This window comes from Cheilinus undulatus, linkage group 9 (assembly GCF_018320785.1).
Source record: "Cheilinus undulatus linkage group 9, ASM1832078v1, whole genome shotgun sequence".
Lineage (NCBI taxonomy): Eukaryota > Metazoa > Chordata > Actinopteri > Labriformes > Labridae > Cheilinus > Cheilinus undulatus.
The window spans coordinates 35,678,001-35,697,078 of NC_054873.1; the positions used below are offsets into that span (position 1 = coordinate 35,678,001).

The 19,078-nt window shown below is 38.8% G+C and overlaps 1 protein-coding gene across 2 annotated transcripts in view; it reads left to right on the forward strand.

Moving 5' to 3' along the window:
- LOC121514958 (Fanconi anemia group A protein) overlaps positions 1-18,834 on the forward strand; it is a 32,151-nt gene extending 13,317 nt beyond the window's left edge. Inside the window, exons 17-42 of one of the 2 annotated variants that reach the window (XM_041795437.1) lie at positions 1,306-1,388; positions 1,492-1,552; positions 1,661-1,710; positions 1,807-1,877; positions 2,175-2,273; positions 3,708-3,841; positions 3,972-4,042; positions 4,387-4,486; positions 4,593-4,780; positions 4,895-4,991; positions 7,294-7,497; positions 7,626-7,699; positions 7,804-7,935; positions 10,792-10,870; positions 10,969-11,144; positions 11,941-12,046; positions 12,187-12,246; positions 12,366-12,470; positions 15,471-15,586; positions 15,758-15,923; positions 16,448-16,510; positions 16,952-17,045; positions 17,144-17,216; positions 18,239-18,383; positions 18,467-18,565; positions 18,694-18,834. In XM_041795437.1, coding sequence (XP_041651371.1) covers positions 1,306-1,388; positions 1,492-1,552; positions 1,661-1,710; positions 1,807-1,877; positions 2,175-2,273; positions 3,708-3,841; positions 3,972-4,042; positions 4,387-4,486; positions 4,593-4,780; positions 4,895-4,991; positions 7,294-7,497; positions 7,626-7,699; positions 7,804-7,935; positions 10,792-10,870; positions 10,969-11,144; positions 11,941-12,046; positions 12,187-12,246; positions 12,366-12,470; positions 15,471-15,586; positions 15,758-15,923; positions 16,448-16,510; positions 16,952-17,045; positions 17,144-17,216; positions 18,239-18,383; positions 18,467-18,565; positions 18,694-18,792 — 2,745 coding nt within the window. In that variant the 3' untranslated portion in view covers positions 18,793-18,834. The remainder of the gene's footprint in view (positions 1-1,305; positions 1,389-1,491; positions 1,553-1,660; positions 1,711-1,806; positions 1,878-2,174; positions 2,274-3,707; positions 3,842-3,971; positions 4,043-4,386; positions 4,487-4,592; positions 4,781-4,894; positions 4,992-7,293; positions 7,498-7,625; positions 7,700-7,803; positions 7,936-10,791; positions 10,871-10,968; positions 11,145-11,940; positions 12,047-12,186; positions 12,247-12,365; positions 12,471-15,470; positions 15,587-15,757; positions 15,924-16,447; positions 16,511-16,951; positions 17,046-17,143; positions 17,217-18,238; positions 18,384-18,466; positions 18,566-18,693) is intronic. The other variant, XM_041795438.1, reaches the window with a different exon arrangement.
- Positions 18,835-19,078: the final 244 nt, after the last annotated feature.

A 19,078-nucleotide genomic window follows, 5' to 3' on the forward strand; every position in this document is an offset into this window, starting at 1 on the left:
GTTTTAAGAATTTATCAGTGTCTTCTGAGACAATAATGCTACTTGGAAAGGGTTTGCTGAGCCACAAAGTACTTTTACAGAGATAAATATTAGAAAAATGTTAAATCCCTGTTTATAAAACATAATGTGATAAATAAAAGTAAATATTTGATCTTGTGTTATGGTTGTACAAGGATTCATAACTTTTGGTATGATTGTGATACTGTTAGAATATGGTGAAGACGTTTCATAAGCACTAAGTCACACGGAAATTATTTCACCAAGTTTTATATAAAGAATCAAAAATAGACCTAGAAGTAAATTTGACTATGCACTTTTTGTTTGAAAACACTAAAATATTAACATGAAAAAAATTAACTGGAATTCCTTTCAGTACTACTTAAATGATACAATATCAGTTATTTAAACATTTGATAGTACTGAGGAGTATCAAAGTTATAAAAGAGAAAACAGATGGGCTCCACAGTTTTATTTCTACCTAAAGTTGCTCCAAGTGAAAGAGAGAGGTGGGTGTTCTACATTAAAACTGAGTTTAGTCAAAGAGCACCAGTGGTTACAAACAAAGCAGTGATTCTGAGAAAGATGATGTTCTCTGATTGTTTCACATTAGTTTTGATCTAAATAACTTGGCAATATATCAACACAGACTTTCAGAAAGGTGCTGAAGATTTTATTTGGTTTTGGCTGAAGATGTGCTCTATCCTTCCTTGTGGGCCACCCTCAACCAGACAGATGCAGTTCAGACAGATGGAGAGCAGAGGAAAGAGACAGCGATGTTTCCTATTCCCTGAAAGTTTTCTTTATGTCCTGACCTGTGGACTTATTTTGAATTCACCTCCATAAATAAACCTGCATTGTATGCTATCTGGACTGTAACCACGATATTAAAGCGTGGTAATCGTAAAGGGTTTTAGTGTTAGTACAAGTTTTAACAGTTTTGTTGACTGTTGGGGAATATTACTGCTGTTTTTATTAAGACCCTCTCAGCCATGCCATTCAAGAATTCAGAAATGGTGCTTGTTTTTCCTTCCTGCACTGTTCAGAGAGAGAGGTTCTTTGTTAATGTCTAGATTTCATGTTTCTTTTTTGAGTAATGTGGGCATGTAATACAGCTTAACAGTTACTGAACAACACTAAGACAGATATGAGTCTGCAGTGGTATCTATTTTGAAAGGGAGGTTTTTGTGTAGAATCACTGCTATTGTTAAACGGGACATTTGTGTTTAAACTGGCCTTCCTAATTTGCAGTTAAACCCCCAACTTTTAACACAGTGCAGTATAATCTTTGTGTATTTGCTTCCTCAGTGCCAGGCTGCCCAGGATGTGGACAAAGCTGTTTCTCTGTTTGAAAGCACCAGCAAAATCTCAGCCACAGTTATGGAGGCCAGGTACATCAATAGTTTATTGACTGCAGCATGTTAACAAGGTATATGATCATGAAACATGTAGATGTTTTAAATGAAAAGTTTAATGACACCACTGTCGTCTCAGTATTTTCCGTAGGCCATATTTCCTCACACGCTTCCTCCCTGCTTTGCTGACACCAAGAGTGGTGAGCAACTTACTTTCTGTTTTTTATTATATATACGTTACATCTTACCTTGGGATTTGTCTGACGTCTTCACACCATGAATAGTAATTAACCTTTTTTAACTTTCAGCTTCCTGTGAAAGCTGATGCTCGGATGAGTTTCATAGAAGCCCTGAAAAAGTGAGTTATTTTCAGAAACTCATATTAGGTTATAGTATATCATGTCTCTTATTTTGTTATTTAAAGATGAGAGTTTGGCTGTTTTTCTATTTTCAGAGCAGATAAGATCCCTGCTGCACAGTATTCATCTTATTTGGAGGCTTGTCAGAGAGAGAGGCAGCAGGATAGTGAGTATTCCTTCCAAGCAAAATAATCATTCAGTTTCCTTTTATTTGTGGTTTTTCAGCAAAATACATTAGATTTCCTGTACTAATGTACCAGTGCATTTTAATCCTAAAGAAATCTGTTTTCTTTTGACAAGTTTGATATTTAGAATGAAATGTTGATATGAAATGAGTAAATGTTTCAATAAAAATATCTATATCGTACTGCATGCTTACAATTTGTTCAACTGCAGTCAGATGAAAGATGAACTATTGAACTACATTTAAACGTTACTGTACTCTGACATGTTTTTGTTTCAGAAAGTGTCGTGTGTTTGGACACAAAGGATGATCCTCTGGAGGTCTTGAAGATTCAGCTGCAGGAGTTTACACTGCTGGTTGTTGAGGGGAATGATGGAGGTAAACCTTGAAGAACATTAGGATACTTCACACAAACAAAAACAACAAATGCAAACTTGATATTTTGTGGTGAGGGGAGATACTTTCTGTCTTGATGTTGATGACACTCATACAGACTTTTTCCAAGACTGTGACTGAACAGAAAATTAAACCAGAGCTGTGATCAGAGACTACCCAATGAGGTGTGAGATTAAAAAAAAAATCAAGACAGGAAGTGCAAAAAATTCAAACAAGTTGTGATTTGCTGGCAAACATAATGAAGAACTGAACACACATGGAGCCTGGTATTTTTATAGGAGTTTCAAGAGGCTTTGTTTATTAATTGAACTATTTTTCTCCTGTTAATGAGACAGCTTATCTGAACAAATTTTGAGTTGGACATCCTGGAGGAATAGTGAGTAACTTTTTAGTGGGGTTTCTTAAAGGTAAGGAGGTGGTGATAGCTGGCATTATTGAGCAGAGGTTGGAATTGGGGGTATTGGTTGCAATCATAAACTGAAGATGGAGATGGTGCCAGAATTCTAGAAGAGGCTTGAGCTGAATACACTGAAGGTAGCTTTCTTTTTTATCGCACAAGTTGAGGAGGAAACTGATGTTTGGCAAATGGTTAAAGCAGATGTAGGCTGCTGCTGTCTGCCACTGTTTAAAGCTATAGGCTGCTGCAGGTTGCTGATTAGCTGTATTGACTAATGAAGTATCAAACGCCTTTGGGCTGCACAGGTAAAACGTTTGTGTGGGGGCATGGGTGGACTGGTGGTTAGATTGCGCCTCATGTATGCGGTCGGCCTGAGTTTAGATTCTGGCCAGCGGCTCCTTTACCATGTGTCTCTACACCACTCTTTACTCTTCTCTGAATAAAGGTATAAAAAGCCCCAAAAAGATCTTAAAAATGCAGCTAAGAGTATTTATTATGTAGCAAACATTTAAACTTGAGCCATATATTACTGTGTTGCAAAAGCCAATCAGTATTTGGATTTCCTGACTACCTTAAACGTATCAGAAATGATTGAACTGAGCTCCATTCAAAAGGCAAGACTTTTTAAAGTTGTTTTCCTCTCCTCTTGATAACAGGCCTGACAAAGCTTGATTTTTTTTACTTTTTTATAAATCTTCATCACAATGCCGTGATTTCATAAACATTTTATTCATCTTAATTGTATGTGAATCACACCAGTGAAGTAATATCAGGTCAGGTCAGCTATGGGAGCATAAGCCAGTTCGGCACTTTGCTGCATTAACTTTGGTCCTGTACTGCTTTGGCCTCCTGATGGCCATCAACAAGGCCTGTGCCAGGCCCATGCCCCATCTCTCCGGGTATCCTCCCAGCTGCCCTCTCCATGTTTTTATGTTTCATACTCAGTCTACTCAGTCATGTATTACATTCCTAGCCTTAGTGTAACATATTCTACATGTCATGTGTTCATATTTTGTTAGAAATGTCGGCACAGCTTTCCAGGATCTCACACACACTGAGTGTCATCTTTCCCGGCCGTACCGAAGAGCCGAGTGGACAGAAAGTCATCAGCCTTCATGTAAACCCTCCACAGTTTCCTGAACTCCACGTCAAAGTATGCACTGATGGAATTCATAGGCTACTTTTTTATTCATGTTATCATGTTGCCTGTTCTGCTATTTAAGGTGCTGTAAATTTTTTAACATTGTTTGCTTTCTTTATGGATCTATTATTCCTGTCTTCAGGTCATCAACATGATCCTGAGAAACTTCTGCCAATGCATGTTAAACGCTTCCCAAGCAAACCCTCCAAATAAGTGAGACAACAAAGTTTTAACAGTTCTTGTTGCAAATTTCTTGAAAATTCTTCAACTTATTGCCACACTTGAGCTTGTTTTCTCAAAATTTTTAAAGTAATTTCCGCAAATCCCATTTACAGTGGTCAGGTTTTAAATGCTGTTACTTCCCTGTCTGTCTTGGTATTTCATGCTCTACTGATAAGAATGTCACAGAACTTCCATTCAAAAAAATCAAAATTCTCCCTGTAAACCAGATTTTCCGGCCATGAATGAATTTCTGCTTAGGTTTAGAATATGACAAAGATTAAGTGTGCCCTGAGTTCATCTCTTCCTTTGTGTTGATGCATTTTTTGCCCTTGCAGACAGAGCCTGTGGGCCTCCAGGTTTGTTGGAATTCTTCTGGGTAACACACAGCTCCTCTCAAGCCTCTTACACAGACTCTGGGATTTATTTCATAACCAGGTACATAAATAAAACATTGTCTTCGTATCACCTTTTCATTGTTTATTAGCAGAATGTAAAATGACTTGTTCTCTTGATTTCTCTTGAAAACCGTTGAACTCTAAAGGGGTCATCCCTGAATGCAGCACACTTAATTGGACTAGCAGCGTTAGTGGTCCACCTGCATGCCTCTATGTCCCACAGTCCTCTGGTTCAGCTGGTCCCACACATCCTGCCTAAACCTGTACCTGTGGGAGAAGCTCTAAGCTTGGCGCTGGTCTGCAGCACACACACTGACATGCTCTTCTGTGTCAGGTGAGGTTAAGGTGAATCATTATAGTTAATGTGAAAAATGTCTCTGTAATCATCAGGTTGTGATGTTATTAACTCAGTGTCCTTGTGTTTTGCTGTCTTCTTTTTACTGTCCAGGCTGTGTGTATCGGCTATGTGTTATGGGATCTGCAGAGGAGACGCACTTCCTCAGCAACAGCAGCAGGACCACATCTTCAGCAGCCTCTATAAGAAGGTATTGTTTATGTTAATATCAATGGGACTGTGACCTTTAAAATCCCCATTACATAGAATTAAAACTCCATTGTTTTAATGACTATCTTACATCCACATTATTTTTTACAAAGGGCCCCTTGGCTATTGTAAATTTTGGCAGCTATTTCAAATGGAGTTTTAGTCATTAGATTAGTTGACGACAACTTGAAAGATTTAAGTCCAGTTTAGCTCAATTAAAAGTCCTTTCATTTTAGTCTTTACTTTTATTCATAGCGTTTGTTCTCTCTGAACTAATATTTATCATCCAAATTGTAAAACTGATATAAAAGTAAAACAAATATATAAATGCACTGTCAATTCCTAAACTGACTTGAAACACACTCATGAAAACACCGATATATCTCATATGCAGGTCAAACTGTCCAGCACCATTATTTTACTCTCATTTTAGTCTCCTTGATGAAAACTAGATTTACGTTTCCCTCACAGGTCACCCTTCCCCTTGCCCCTTGAAACAGAGTGGTAAGGGGTGGGGTGAAAACCTTCCCTTAAGAAATGAGACACCACTTGATTGCTGTTCATCATCACACATTGCTGATAGTGCATTTATAAGAAAACACAACTGTTTTGTTTTCTATAATCATTTATAAATGCTAAAAATATTTACATTTATGTGCCTCCCTCGTAGTCCGTTGTGCCATTTGACAAGTGAACACAGTGCATGGTGGGAAATTCGTCATACCCCTTGGTTTCAAGTGTGGTCCTGAAAAAGCTTCGTTTCAAGGGCTATGTAGCCCTTGGCCCTAGCCCTTGATTCAAAAGGGGATTTGGGATACCCCTTCATCTGACGAGAACGTGAAAAACCAAGAGAAAGGCCTAAGATAAGGGCTAAGGGGTGAAATGGGATTGACCTTAAGTCTCCTCTTTCTCATGGGAAAAAAAGGTAGTTGACTTAGTTTTAGTCGATAAAATTAACATTGTCATCAGCTCTTTCATTTGTAATGCCAGTACTAGGGGGTGGGAAAAAAGAAACAAAAACAGACAGTATGTCCATGTATGTCCTCACTTGTTTTACATCGACTAAATCTCTGAATAATATAAAAAATAAAAGAAACAAAGTCCTTTCAAAAAGTACTCTCCCCCCAGTTTGGCTCTCCACATCTCTATAAATGACTACTAACAGTTAACCTGACACCCCAGATGGATTTGTTTCACACATCCATCTGGAAAATCTCACATAGACAATGTTTGGGAAAGGGCAGAGCCTTTAAAAAAAAAAAACAAGGAGGGTGGTCATATGAATGTTCTGTCTGTCACAACTTCATGGGCAAATCAGAGCAACAAAATATTTGATGATTAGACTTTTGCAGAATCAGGTCGGGAGAAGGGCAAAAACATTGTTTCTGCAAAGAAAATAACTTAATGCTGTTCTTTGTTCTTTTATTGAAGAAATGTCATCAAGTTCTGATGAAACTGACACTTTAGCAGCATCCACACTAATGTCTTCTGACATAATTGCACCGGCCTCTTGTCGCTGCTTGCTTACATCATGACTCAGCTGCTACGGAAATATTTCCTCTTACTCCTGATTGGTCCAGTCACATTCTTTCAGGGCCCAGTCTCTTCAGATGGGAGCTTTGCAAGATGGATTTGCCAGTGAGAAACATGCAGACGGGCGAATCCATCTGCTTTACAAGGTTAACCAACAGTGGAACCTAAGTTACATGAGGATAACATAAATTGTAGATAACTGGTTAAAGAAGTAGTCAACATTGGGTCAAAAAACAGCAGGCTAAAGTTGGACAGCTTTAAAAAGAAGTTAGAGAATTGAAATGTAATGAATTGAAACTGATACAAATTGTAGTAAATAATAAAAATATAATAATAATAATAAATCTTTATTCAAAAAGTTCTTCACAAAACAGGTTTTACAAAATACTTTACAGAACATAAAGAATGCACAGCAGATCAACAAAACAACAAATTACATGGGACCAATTTTGTTTATGCACCAGCCTGGTGCATAAAACCTGATAAGAGAAAAATTTAAGTAAAAGCGGTTAGTTTAAGGACATGTTGTAGTCAACCCCTTCATAAAGTCAGGAAATGTCCTCCGGGAAAGAATGTTTTTAAAAATGACTCAAAAGAAAGTATAATAAGCCAAAGAATAAATACATTAATCATGCACATTCTCTTTTTGAGGAGATTTTGTGTTTTTTGGTCAATCAGACATGATGATCTTTTATTATATGATAGTTAATGATTGAAAACTTGCATATGATTGTATTACTTAAACTCAACATGAAACTGTGTTCATTTAGCTCCTGTACCTCATCCCGAGACTGTTGCCTGAAGCCAGAAGAGCTCCTGTCATTGCTGGAGGTCCAGTCAGTGAACTCCTGGAGGAGAACCTACCCAGTCTGTGGAGCAGTGCCACAGACACCAACCACACTTGGAGGAAGACTGCCTGGAATCTGTGGAGGCATGCTGCTTTCTCTCAGCTACGACACAAACCTCAGTACCAGGTACAGTGGCTTCTGTTAGAAACAGTGCAGAATATAATGTTCAGTGAGAATTATTGATCAGAACATTTGAAAATTTCACTTGATTGTTTAATTAAACCAATTTATGCATTTATTGATTGTTTGTAAAGTTGAGTTTCTCAGAATGGCTGACCAATGAGCTTCAAGTTCAGAGAAGTGAAGATGCTCTCTCAGACTCAGAGCGGTGAGGCAGTAAACACACATATAGCTACACAGCTGCTATAAACACAACAGAAATTATGCTGATTCACATAGTAACCCTGTGTGTTTTTGTGTGGGTGAATAAAGTCAGGAGTACCAGCAGTGGGCCTGCTTGGAGCACTACCTGCCTCTCCCAGAGGAGCAGGGAGGCTGTGGAGGAGACATAAAGAACCTTTGTGCTCATCTGCTCACTGCCATCATGGATCAGCAGCACTTAAGGTGGTGTACAAGTTCATTTAAAAGGCTGGCATGTTAGCTGTATTAAATGCTTTAAATGCCTTCTATGGTATGAAACTGTTATATAGTTATTGTGTGTCTTGTTAAGTTCTACTGAGTTATTGCATATGAAATATGTTTTTAAAAATCTGCATTTATAGTCTTTATGATGGATCCCCCAGGACACAATTTTAAACTTAATTTGTGATGAAGTAAAATCTGCTCAAATCCTGGTGTTCCTTCATGGAGAAAATATTAAAGTCATAGACTGTATAGAAAAACTTACTATGCATCTCCCTCTGCTTCCATTGTAGAAACTAGACCGAGAATACCCCTGTGACTGGAATTTTAATTTTATACTGGTGATTCCCTTTTGCTGAGAATGACCAATTCAACTAACCTGGCAAGCCAGATGGATGTGTTTCACACATCCATCTGGTAAACCACTCATAGACCATGTTTGGGAAAGGGCAGAGCCTTTGAAAAAAAAAAAGAGGGTGATTGAATGAATGTTCTGTCTGTCACATCTTTACGGGCCAATCAGAGCAACAAAACATGTGACGTAGCTGCTAATGAGGACTAAATTCCATAGAGAACTGCATAACGTGAACCATGGAGACTGTAGACATGTCAGTACACGACTTTTATCATTTTTGAAAAGAAAACACTCAATGCTGTTCTTTGTTGTTCTTTAACGAAGAAATGTTTTCAAGTTCTGATTAAACTGATGCTTTAGCAGCATCCATGTTAATGTCTTCCGCCATAATTGCACCGGTTTCTTGTTGCTGCTTGCTTACGTCACGACTCTGTCGTGCAAAAAAGTACTTCCCCTTTGTCGCTGATTGGTCCTGTCACTTTCTAACCAGGCCAAAATGGTTCAGACAGGAGCTTTGTAAGATTGATTCAGTGATAAACACGGAAATGGGCGTATCCATCTGCTTTGCAAGGTTACAGCTAAACTTCTCAGCACTCAGAACACTTGGAAAGAAAAGCATCCTTTTTTTCAACAAAGAGGGATTTTTGGGGTTTGTAGCTTTAATTGCAGCCTGTCAGCAGGAGGAACTCCAATTTTTGTTTCTTTTCTTACTGGAAATTATTGTGCCATTCATTCTTTGTTCAGGTACACTGAACTAATCTAAGGTAGAAAAGTTTGATATAGAAAAAGGAACAGCTTAACTAACCCAGCACACCAGAAAGACTGTTTTATTTATTAACTGCATGGGATATATTTCATATTTATCTGGAAAACCTCTCATACAAAGCTTCTGGGAAGGGAAGGACTTTTAAAAAAATTCTTGAAAGGTGATGCAACGAACGTTCTGTTTGTCGCATTTATGACAGGCCAGTCAGAGCAACAAGACACAATGAGGTAGTAGGCATGTGCAGCTCGGGTAGTAACCTGGTTTTGGCAGACAGGTGCTGTTGTAGGAAGGGCAGAGCTAGTTGGTGGATAAAACTCATACCGAGGTCGGTGGATAGAAGTGCAAAACTTCCTCTCCAGATTATTGAGTCCTCTGAAAAATAGGACTGTCATGGTGATAGTTTTTAAAGGTGGTATACCTCAGAGGATGACAAGGAGTTGAGGATTTTACCAGCAATTTGGTGTCAGCAGTGTGTTCATGATCAGTTACACTTTCATTTTCCATGATCAGAGATAATTTCATCCGATTTCACTACTCGATGTCAGTGTTATTTTTTAATGGCTCTAGATTTAGGCTCCAGTCTTCGGTAGTCACCTCAGCAAAATGCAACAATATTTTAGTTGGGACATTACACTCTACTAGTTGGACATAAAGCTCTACTCCACTGCTCAAAAAATAAAGGGAACACTTAGATAACACATCACAGATCACGATGAATGAAACATTCCAGTTGAAAATCTTTATTTATTACATAGTGGAATGCGTTGAGAACAAAATAACATAAGAACGATCAATGGAAACCAGTATCATTAACCCATGAAGGACTGAATTCACAATCAAGCTCAAAATAAAAGTGGAAAAAGAGATCACAGGTTGATCCAACATCTGTGAAAATTCCTCAAGATGACTCAAAATGAAGCTCAGTAGTGTGTATGGCCTCCATGGGCCTTTATGCATTCCCTACAACATCTGGGCATGCTCCTGGTGAGAAAAGGGATGGTCTCCTGAGGGATCTCCTCCCAGACCTGGATCGGGGCACTTCTCCTTTCCGCCTGTTGTCTGTCCCATTTGCACAATTGGACAGGTTGACATCCTGGAAGTGTGATTGACTTGGAGTTACATTGTGATGATTATGTGTTCCCTGTATTTTTTTGAGCAGTGTAGTTAAGATGAACCTTATGCCTCTGTGGTGCAACCAAACAATGACACAGCTTAAGTTATAACCAAACTAGTTTCAACATAGGGTTTAGGATTGATTCACGCCATAACTGAAGACACAACTTGCACATAACTGGTGCAATAGGCTTTTGTACTCAAATCTTGTGTCTTAAAGGGGATATGTTATGAAAAACCTACTTTGTTGGATTTTTGCATGTATATTTGGCTATTCAGAATAACTACCAAACCACAAAATGTGAGATAAGGCAACTCAGTCCTTGTAGAGGTCTACTAATGCCTGAAACACCAACAGAGGTTGCCTTGAGCCATTGTGTATTTTGACCAAAGCACAGATGTTTCATTTAGACTACAGGGGACTGTATTGGATGGTGGAAAAGGGGTATGATAGGTCACCATGAAAGTGTTTTTAAATGCATTTCAAACTCAGAGCACAGTTTTATAGCTTGGTTGAAAACAATAAAACAGCTACTCAGAGTCTTTGTCTCATCTACTTTTTTTAGAGTTTAGTGTTATTAAGCAGTAACTTTTATGTCAACAGCAGCCAGAGCTTTCAACACCTACATCCCAGAGTGTCAGAAAGAGGAACCTGTCTGCCGGACATCCTGTCCAGATTACAGGTGTGTGACATCAGTTTATCTCATACAGACAAATATTGTCAGTACCTGCTATGATGTGATCTCTGACCTGTGTATATGTGTATTGTGCGAGTATGTAGGAGCTCGTCTATGAGATGGAAATGACTGACCATGCTAGTAGCAGTAGAAGAAGTGCTGGTGTCTTTGATTTCCTGTTTGAGCTGGTGGATCAGAGATGTTTTCCTCCAGGGACTTCAGCCTCACCCAGAATGAGCACTGAGCTCAACCTGCAACACATAATGAACTCATGGAACAGGTACACACGTACATGGTTGGTGTAAGGGTTCAGCTGTTGAACAGTTTGGGGTCTCCTTTGCATGTGCATTGATGTCCACTGCAGAATTGCGCCCTGTTTTAAACCAATAAAATAACCAGAATTGAGTTGTTGCTTTATTTTACAGAGCAGTCTTTCACAGACTGATGAACCTCTTCTCATCATTACTTGAAAAAGACTTGGCCTCTCTGGGATGCTCATTATTTACACAGTCAAGTTGCTTATCTGTTGCCACTTAATAGCATATATAGTTCTACATTTTTTTTTTACAAGGTGTTTTCATTTAGCATTTCCCATCTGTACTCTTGTTGCCAACTATTTTCAAATGTGTTGCTTGCACAAAATCAAACACGGGCATCAATTTTTCTAATATTTTCAATATTTATTGTGGAGAACACAGGAAGGGGGTTGACTGGCAGCTCAATGTGACTAAGGTGTTTCAATTGTAAACAAAAATTGGGTGCTCTTGGAAAACAGGGGGAAAGAACGATTCAAAAAGGGAGAAAACCAGGCACTCCATACACAAAAATAGTGCAAATGAGGAAGGAAATACTAAAAAGCCTTTATTGTAATGACCAAATAATTAAAAAGCCAACATGTTTCGACCAATTTGGTCTTTGTCAGGGCTGACTTATTGTGTTTGTGTTATTTTTAATTAGATATGGGGTCTTGTTGTTTTGAAAATAACCACTTTCTGCTTTTATGAACATTATTCACAGTGTCACATCTTTTTTGGAAACACTGTTGTGGAGATACTCTCTGTCTTTGTACACCATAGAGTGCTGCTGACTCTACCAGCTGTGTTGATGGTTCATGTTAAGACTGAAGGAGAGAGGATGACTCTGGACTGTAACAAACTGATTAAACATGTCAACAAGCATCAGGTCAGTTGATAATATTTTTACTGCTGAAATTTCTAATATGTTCATATACCAATTCTGGTCAGGTGTATAGTGCTTATATATGAGACATGCCTCTACGCTCAGCCTTATTGCTCTGTTTCCTTCTACTCTTCATATAACAGAGGCAGGTGTGTTCCCCAGCTGGTTTGCTGCCTTTCCATCTGACAACACACTTCGTAAAGGTGAGAAAGTGGTATTTTAAACCAGTTATAGATTGAATCTAAGAGGCAGTTTTCATAGTATGCCAACAAGTTCTACATTTAAAAAAAAAAAGATTTGTTTGTTCTCCTGTCCTCTGCAGAGTGTTTTATGTGCCAGTGTACGTTGTGGACGCTCAAGGGAGGAGGTCAACAGAGCCTGGTCTCAAATCAGCTTACACTGCCCTCTTCTTCTGGTCTCCACAGTGGTAATGTTTGTTCAGCTGATGAGCTTTATTTAGGTTTTCCATGCTGCTCAAGAGTCCCTCACAAAGTCCTGCAAATATTGTCCACCTATATGAGTAATATGTATACTCTTTATCAAAATTTGAAGACCAGCTGAAAAATTGCAAGAATTTACATTTTGCTCATTTGGATCTTAAGATGGTTCTAAGTAGAGCTTCCAAATGCAAAAAGAAGAAATGGGAGTGAGACAAAAAAAATTTGAGTAAGCAATTTATTGAAAACAACAATTAAACTGAAATAGGCTGTTCATCAGTAGATCAAAGGTTTGAGACTAAAAAAATCAAAAAACCAAAAACCCCCTCAAAACAGAAATAGAAGTTTCAATAATGAGTAGCTCCACCGTTTTTGATGATCACTTCAAAAATTTGTTTCAGCCTGCTTGATGCAAGCGTTTCCAGGAGGCTAGCGGGAACATTGCTCCAAGTGGTGAAGCTGGCTTCACGAAGGGCATCCACTGTCTGGAACTGATGTCCATTTTTGTAAACTTCCCTTGCCATCCGTGCCCAAATGTTCTCAATTGGATTTAGATCAGGGGAACATGATGGTCCAAAAGAGTGACGTTATTCTCCTGGAAGAAGTCCTTTGTCAGGTGGGCATTGTCAACTGCAGCATTGTCCTGCTGGGAAAAACCCAGTCATTACCACGCAGACGAGGGCCCTCAGTCATGAGGGCTGCCCGCTGCAACATCTCCACATAGCCAGCCGCCATTTGACGCTCCTGCACAACCTGAAGCTCCATTGTTCCATTGAAGGAAAAAGCACCCCAGCCCCTTCCTCTGTGCCATGTAGAAAACATCTCCAGTGGGATCTCCTTGTCATGCCAGTAACATTGGAAACCACCAGGACCGTCAAGGTTACATTTTTTCTCATCAAAGAATAGAACTTTCTTTCACTTTTCAGTTTCCCATGTTTGGTGCTCCCTTACAAAGTCCAAACGGGCAGTTTTGTGGCATTGAAGGAGACAAGACCTTTGAAGACTTTTTTTTTTTTTTTTTCCAAAGCCCTCCCCCCGCAGATGCCGTCTGATGGTTATTGGGCTGCAGTTGGCACCAATAACGGCCTTAATTTGGGTCGAGGATCATCCCGTGTCTGGACGAACAGCCAATCAGATCCTTCAGCTCGGCACCTGTGAATTTTTTTGGGCCTTCCACTTGACTTTTTTGTTCCATAACCCTCAGGATCTTTTAAGAAATTCAAAATGACTGTCTTACTGTGTCCAACCTCAGCAACGATGGCGTGTTGCGAGAAGCCTAGCTTATGCAGCCCAACAATCTGAACACCTTCAAAGAAAGAAAGCTTTTTTGCCTTTGCCATCAGGAGGACATGACAGTGTGAATACCTGACAGAAAATGACATTGAATCTACATTTTTGTGCAGATTTTGGCTTTTAAAAGCTGTGGTCTTTAACTTTTAATCAGCTGATGAACAGCCTATTTCAGTTTGATTTTTTTTCAATAAATCGCTAACTCCAAATTTTTTTTTTTTTTGTCTCTCTGCCAGTTCTTCTTTTTGCATTTTGAAGCTCTACTTCAAACCTTCTTAAGATCCAACAATGCAAAATGTAAATTCTTGCAATTTTTCAGCTGGTCTTAAAATTTTGATCAACAATGTATTAAGTAAAACGAGGGTGGATGTTAAAGAAAGTCTGTACTGTCATGATAGATTCTATCTCAGCTTTCCTGTAATCAACCATCTCTTTCTTCTTAAAAAAGGCCAATTATACATCTGTGTTTCATTACAAGTTTATATTTCAACTTTTTCTTGACTTTTGTTAAAGTAAATAAGCTCTTCATTGGTCCTCATAGAAACAAGTCGCATTAAAAGATTCAGAATCGCTCACAAGATTAAAGCAATATGGCATGGGAGAAATTTCTGTTGAAGCTTTTGTGAGGAACTTACAGTCTGTGTTTTGATGTCTCCTCTGGACAAGCTGTACACTCGCCTATCACTTTTTTGGCATTGTTTTCTGTCAGTCACATGGAAGCAACCAATGATTTAGCGGTAAAACAAGGTCAAAATGATGCCCTGATATGCTTTTCAAATCTTGCTTTGTGCATGTTGAAGTTGTGTTTTCTGACAGTAAATCTCTTCTTGCTCTTTTAATTGTTGGACTTATCTCTCAACATGTATGTTTGATGGGGGAAATGTACACAAAGTCTGGGTACTGTAAATTGCTTTGTCTAACACCTACCCTGTGGCAGTAGCAATACGAATTTCAATCAATAGACTTTGTAAGAGTTTAACAACAATTTATTTGACACATTTTGATGAAAGATAAATGTGCAATGTCCTTGGTGATTAGACTCCATTGTGATGACTTCATCTACTTGAAGGGTTAGTGAGGCAAACAGCGGGAATAGTATACCCCTATGGAGTCTAGACACTGGTGTTGGTGTTGATGAGGAGTAGACTTCTGTGGAGCTGGACCAGGGCACCAATGAGGTGGCTTGGAGGAGGAGTTTGAGGTACGCAGGATGAGATGCGCGAAAAAACCTATGAGGATCTCCACAAGATGCTGATAAACTGAATGGAGGTAGCTGGGGTGGAGGAGGTTTGCAGCATCCACACTGAAATAACATGCTGACTGTTAGAACAACCAATTTAGAATATGACAGGTGAATGATGATTGATCAAATGAGGTTGTGGCAGAATCGGATTAGCCTAGTACTAAAGAGAGTGAATGCCCATAATCAGCTGATCACCAGCATGGTAATAGGGAAAGAATGGAAGAAGGGAGAGATATGAACAAGTGGTAACCAAAGGATGAGTAGAAACAGTCTTTCTGCTTGAACCCTGACCTCCATTAAAAATAACTGTAGAAAGAATCAGTCTTATCACTGATGGTCTTGTTTGCTTATGTTGGTCTAAATAGCATAATTTCAGCCTGTTTCAATACAAGTTTGAACTCCTCACAGGAGATGTAATAGGGGTTTCAGCATTTATTTCTTTTGTGTTTGTGTGTAGCACTGGTGGGAGCGTCTGTCTCCAGTGCTGTTGTCACTGTGGCATCGTCTGTGTGATGGAGAGCCCTTTCCGGATCAACTACAGCACCTCACTGACTGTAACACCTGGGCATCCAGGTATCAGACCTCATTGTCATAATCCACTGTGTCTGAAACTGTGATCTAACTCACATATGGAAAAAGATTGTGAGGAAATAAAAGAATACACAGCAGAGTCCTCTGTGAGTCCTCTGGCTTCTGGTGTCTCTTGGTTTTTCTACACTAATTTTGATTCTGTGTGCCGTTCAGTTTAGAGAAGGATCCCCTGTCATCGCCTTCAACAGTGCCTGCAGGCCCGGCTTTACAGCTGGCTGCCTGCTTGCAGTCTGCCTGGCGAGGCTCTGGTTGTAACACCCAGCGCTTCAGCGCTGCTCTTAAAACTCTGAGACCAGAGAGGGGCTACCAGAACCAACAGGTGAGCAGCGAGAACCACATCCCCATTAAGAGTCAGTGAAAAACCAGTGAATGTATTACCTCAGAAACTTAGCCTTTAAATACTTCAAGTCACTTCCTATAACGCCTACTTTACAAACAAGGTTCAATCCAAGTCATGTGGATAATAGCTGCAAAAAAACAGCTGGTAAATTGTATTAAAAATAAATGAATATTAACATTACAAGGCTAATCGTGTTGATTTTTTACTCAAAGTATGATACACTTAGCTCTTTCTTAGATGCTGTTTTTTTTCCTTCCATTTAATTTAACCACCAGCTGTAGATACTTTACAAATGATCACTCTTGCTCAAAATAATACAAACTGTTCTGTTTTTTATTTAACTACCCCACAGAATATGCATTTCAAGTGGTTATAGGCTGATGCTAAGTATACCATTTGTAACTGAGTACCAATGACTTCAACCCTCATGGAAAAAAGTTTATCTTTCTCCATTTCTTCCCTGTCATGCTTTAACATTTTACTGTCTCATTTTTTTCTTCCAGTTTCTGGTTTTTCTGTTTTTCCTGAGTGTAAACGACTATCTGTCAGCACTCCTGTACCCTCAGGTAACTTCCTTATCAAACAACTTTAGTTTGGGTGTAGTGAAGGAGTCTGCATGACAGATCCTTCTTCCAGCTCCAGCTCAACCTTAATGAGAGACATTCACTTGTAATTCTGAGTTAGCTGTTTTATTTAGATACATCTTGATTAGCTGCTGCAGTCTGCTTCCAGTCTAACAAGCATCATATGAGTAGCAAACATTGAACTGTTTTCACCAATGATCCAAAAAGTTCTGCTTAGCAATTTCCATTATTATTTTTTTTGTTTTATTTCAAATAAAGCAAAGGGTAATTACAGCAAAAATACACTCTTGATATGACTTTGGCTCTTGTCTAGTGAAATTTAAAAGATAATCAGCAGTTTTTTCAATGCTGAGGTTAATAAAAGAGCAGAAATTAGCATACAGAAATTCTCATGTTCAATTTTCTCTCTGATTAATCCTGTAGGAGCAGAAACACGAGAAAGCCAGGATTTTATGTACAGAGCTTCTGCGAGTGTTGGTCCACTCTGCTGACTGGCTGCTCATTTTTAATTTGAATGGTATTCCCTTTTTTATTTAAATGTTTTTACTAGTCATAACATTAAATGATTCTTTCATGTGTATATAAATCAGTTAACAATGCTACATTTTTCCACAGCTCTTGATAAAGGTGTTTATCATTTGGTTACATCAGATGAGTTTACCAGGCTGTTACCTTGGGCCTTTTACAGGTTTGTTTTGCATATAGTGTTTTGAAAAATATTGTATATTCTAATGTAGAGTTGATGTAGTTACTAACTGTAATGATATTAAAAGTCTTCCATAACCAAAACTAACAATGGGAATAGGATTGTGTGAGACTGTTGTATGTTTGTATTGCAACGTTTAAAAACAGGTTTTTAATCTGAAAGTATTTCATGACAGGGTGAGCAAGACTCTGATCGCAGGATCAAATCCCAGTCCTGGTTTTGTTTAGTGCATACTCTGTCTCCCTATGTTTTCTGTCTCTCTTCAGGTGGCCTATCTTAAGGAAGGTAAACCCCCAAAAATAATTGAAAAAAAAAAAGTTAAAAACCTGGCTCTTAGATCAGATCAAATTTCTTTGCAGCTGCTGACGGCGATTAAGCTGTGTGTAAGGTGAATGCTGACGAGATTCTGTTTAAAGCAGTCATAGCTAGTGAAAAAATATACTTTTAAAAGTATCTATTTCCATAGCCACAAAACCAAAGAACCAAATAACAACAGGTCATAACCAGATGTGCAAACATTACTTGCTTATTATCTTTTAAACCATTAAGAATATAACTCATAGTCTCTACATCTCAATAGTTTAAAATGCCTAATGCAATTTTTACCACACAGTAATCAACTATTTTATGGTTTTGGTATCCATCTTGTTTTAGTTTGCTTGATATAAAGACATTGCAGAGCTTTTTAAGGGGGTTTTAATAAAGAATGGTCTTATGGTCCTTTTAAAAGTACTTGGACTGTCAAACTCTATTTTGATGCCGCTTTGTGCTTTCTGGCAACCTTATTTACATTCTAAATACTCATGTGAATTTTTAAAACAATTTTTCATGCACATCTCACATTTGATACACACCTTTGCCTTGTGGTAAAACTGCCTTTAAGTCCTGTAAATGACTGGAAAATGCCTGGCTAAATTCTGGTTAAAAAAATAAATAAATAAATAAAAAAAGCAGATTTTAGCTCAGAGCTAAAAACAGACCTATATTTCCCTATGTGCATTTAGGCTGCTGCTCCAGCAGAGTGCTGAAATGTGTCAGAGAGCTGTGAGCTGTCCGGGGTTCCTCCATACAGCCGTTCTCTGCTACATCAATCTGCTGACACTTTTCCTTGAAGGACACAGACTTGCACCAACCTCTCCTGACCACCAGGTGACAGCTCCAGATAATGCTGTATCTCAGTGTGGACATGTTTTGTGATGTCACACGTTTTAAAGTCTGAATTTTTCTATCAGATGGAGTCTTTCCAGATTCTGAGGGAGGCCAAGCAGTTTCTTCTAAGAGTGATATCACAGACGTCTCCAACTGCTCTGTCCTCCAGCCAGCTCAGACAGGTAACCAGCACACAAATGGAGCTCACACTACTTGTTCATTTTTGTCTTCTGGTAAGATTTCTTATCACTGGCGTCTCACTCAAACTCTCCTGTCTTCATGCTGCTCTGTGGTGTGTTTTCTGGTCCAGCTGCAGTCCCAGTGTGCAGAGCTGGACCCAGAGGTGGCAGCAGCTCTCTCGGTGCAGCTTCACTCTGACAGCCACAGTCCAGAGATGGACTTCCTCTGAACAGCTGCACACTGCCGTTCTAGATAAGACTGTCAACAGCAAACAGCTACATCCTTCATATCTCTCCTCTCTTTTATATTACGACAGGTTCTTCATGTGTTCTGTGTTAATGTTCCTGTGGTATTATTTATGTATCTGTTCAGATACTACTAAGAAAGAGTGAAAAAAATGTTCATACTCATCTTTGTAAAAACATTTTTACATTTATTTACATGTTTGGACTATTTTACATACATGTACATCTGAAGCCCTTCCTACTATTCGCTATTAAGAGAACTGAGTGCTG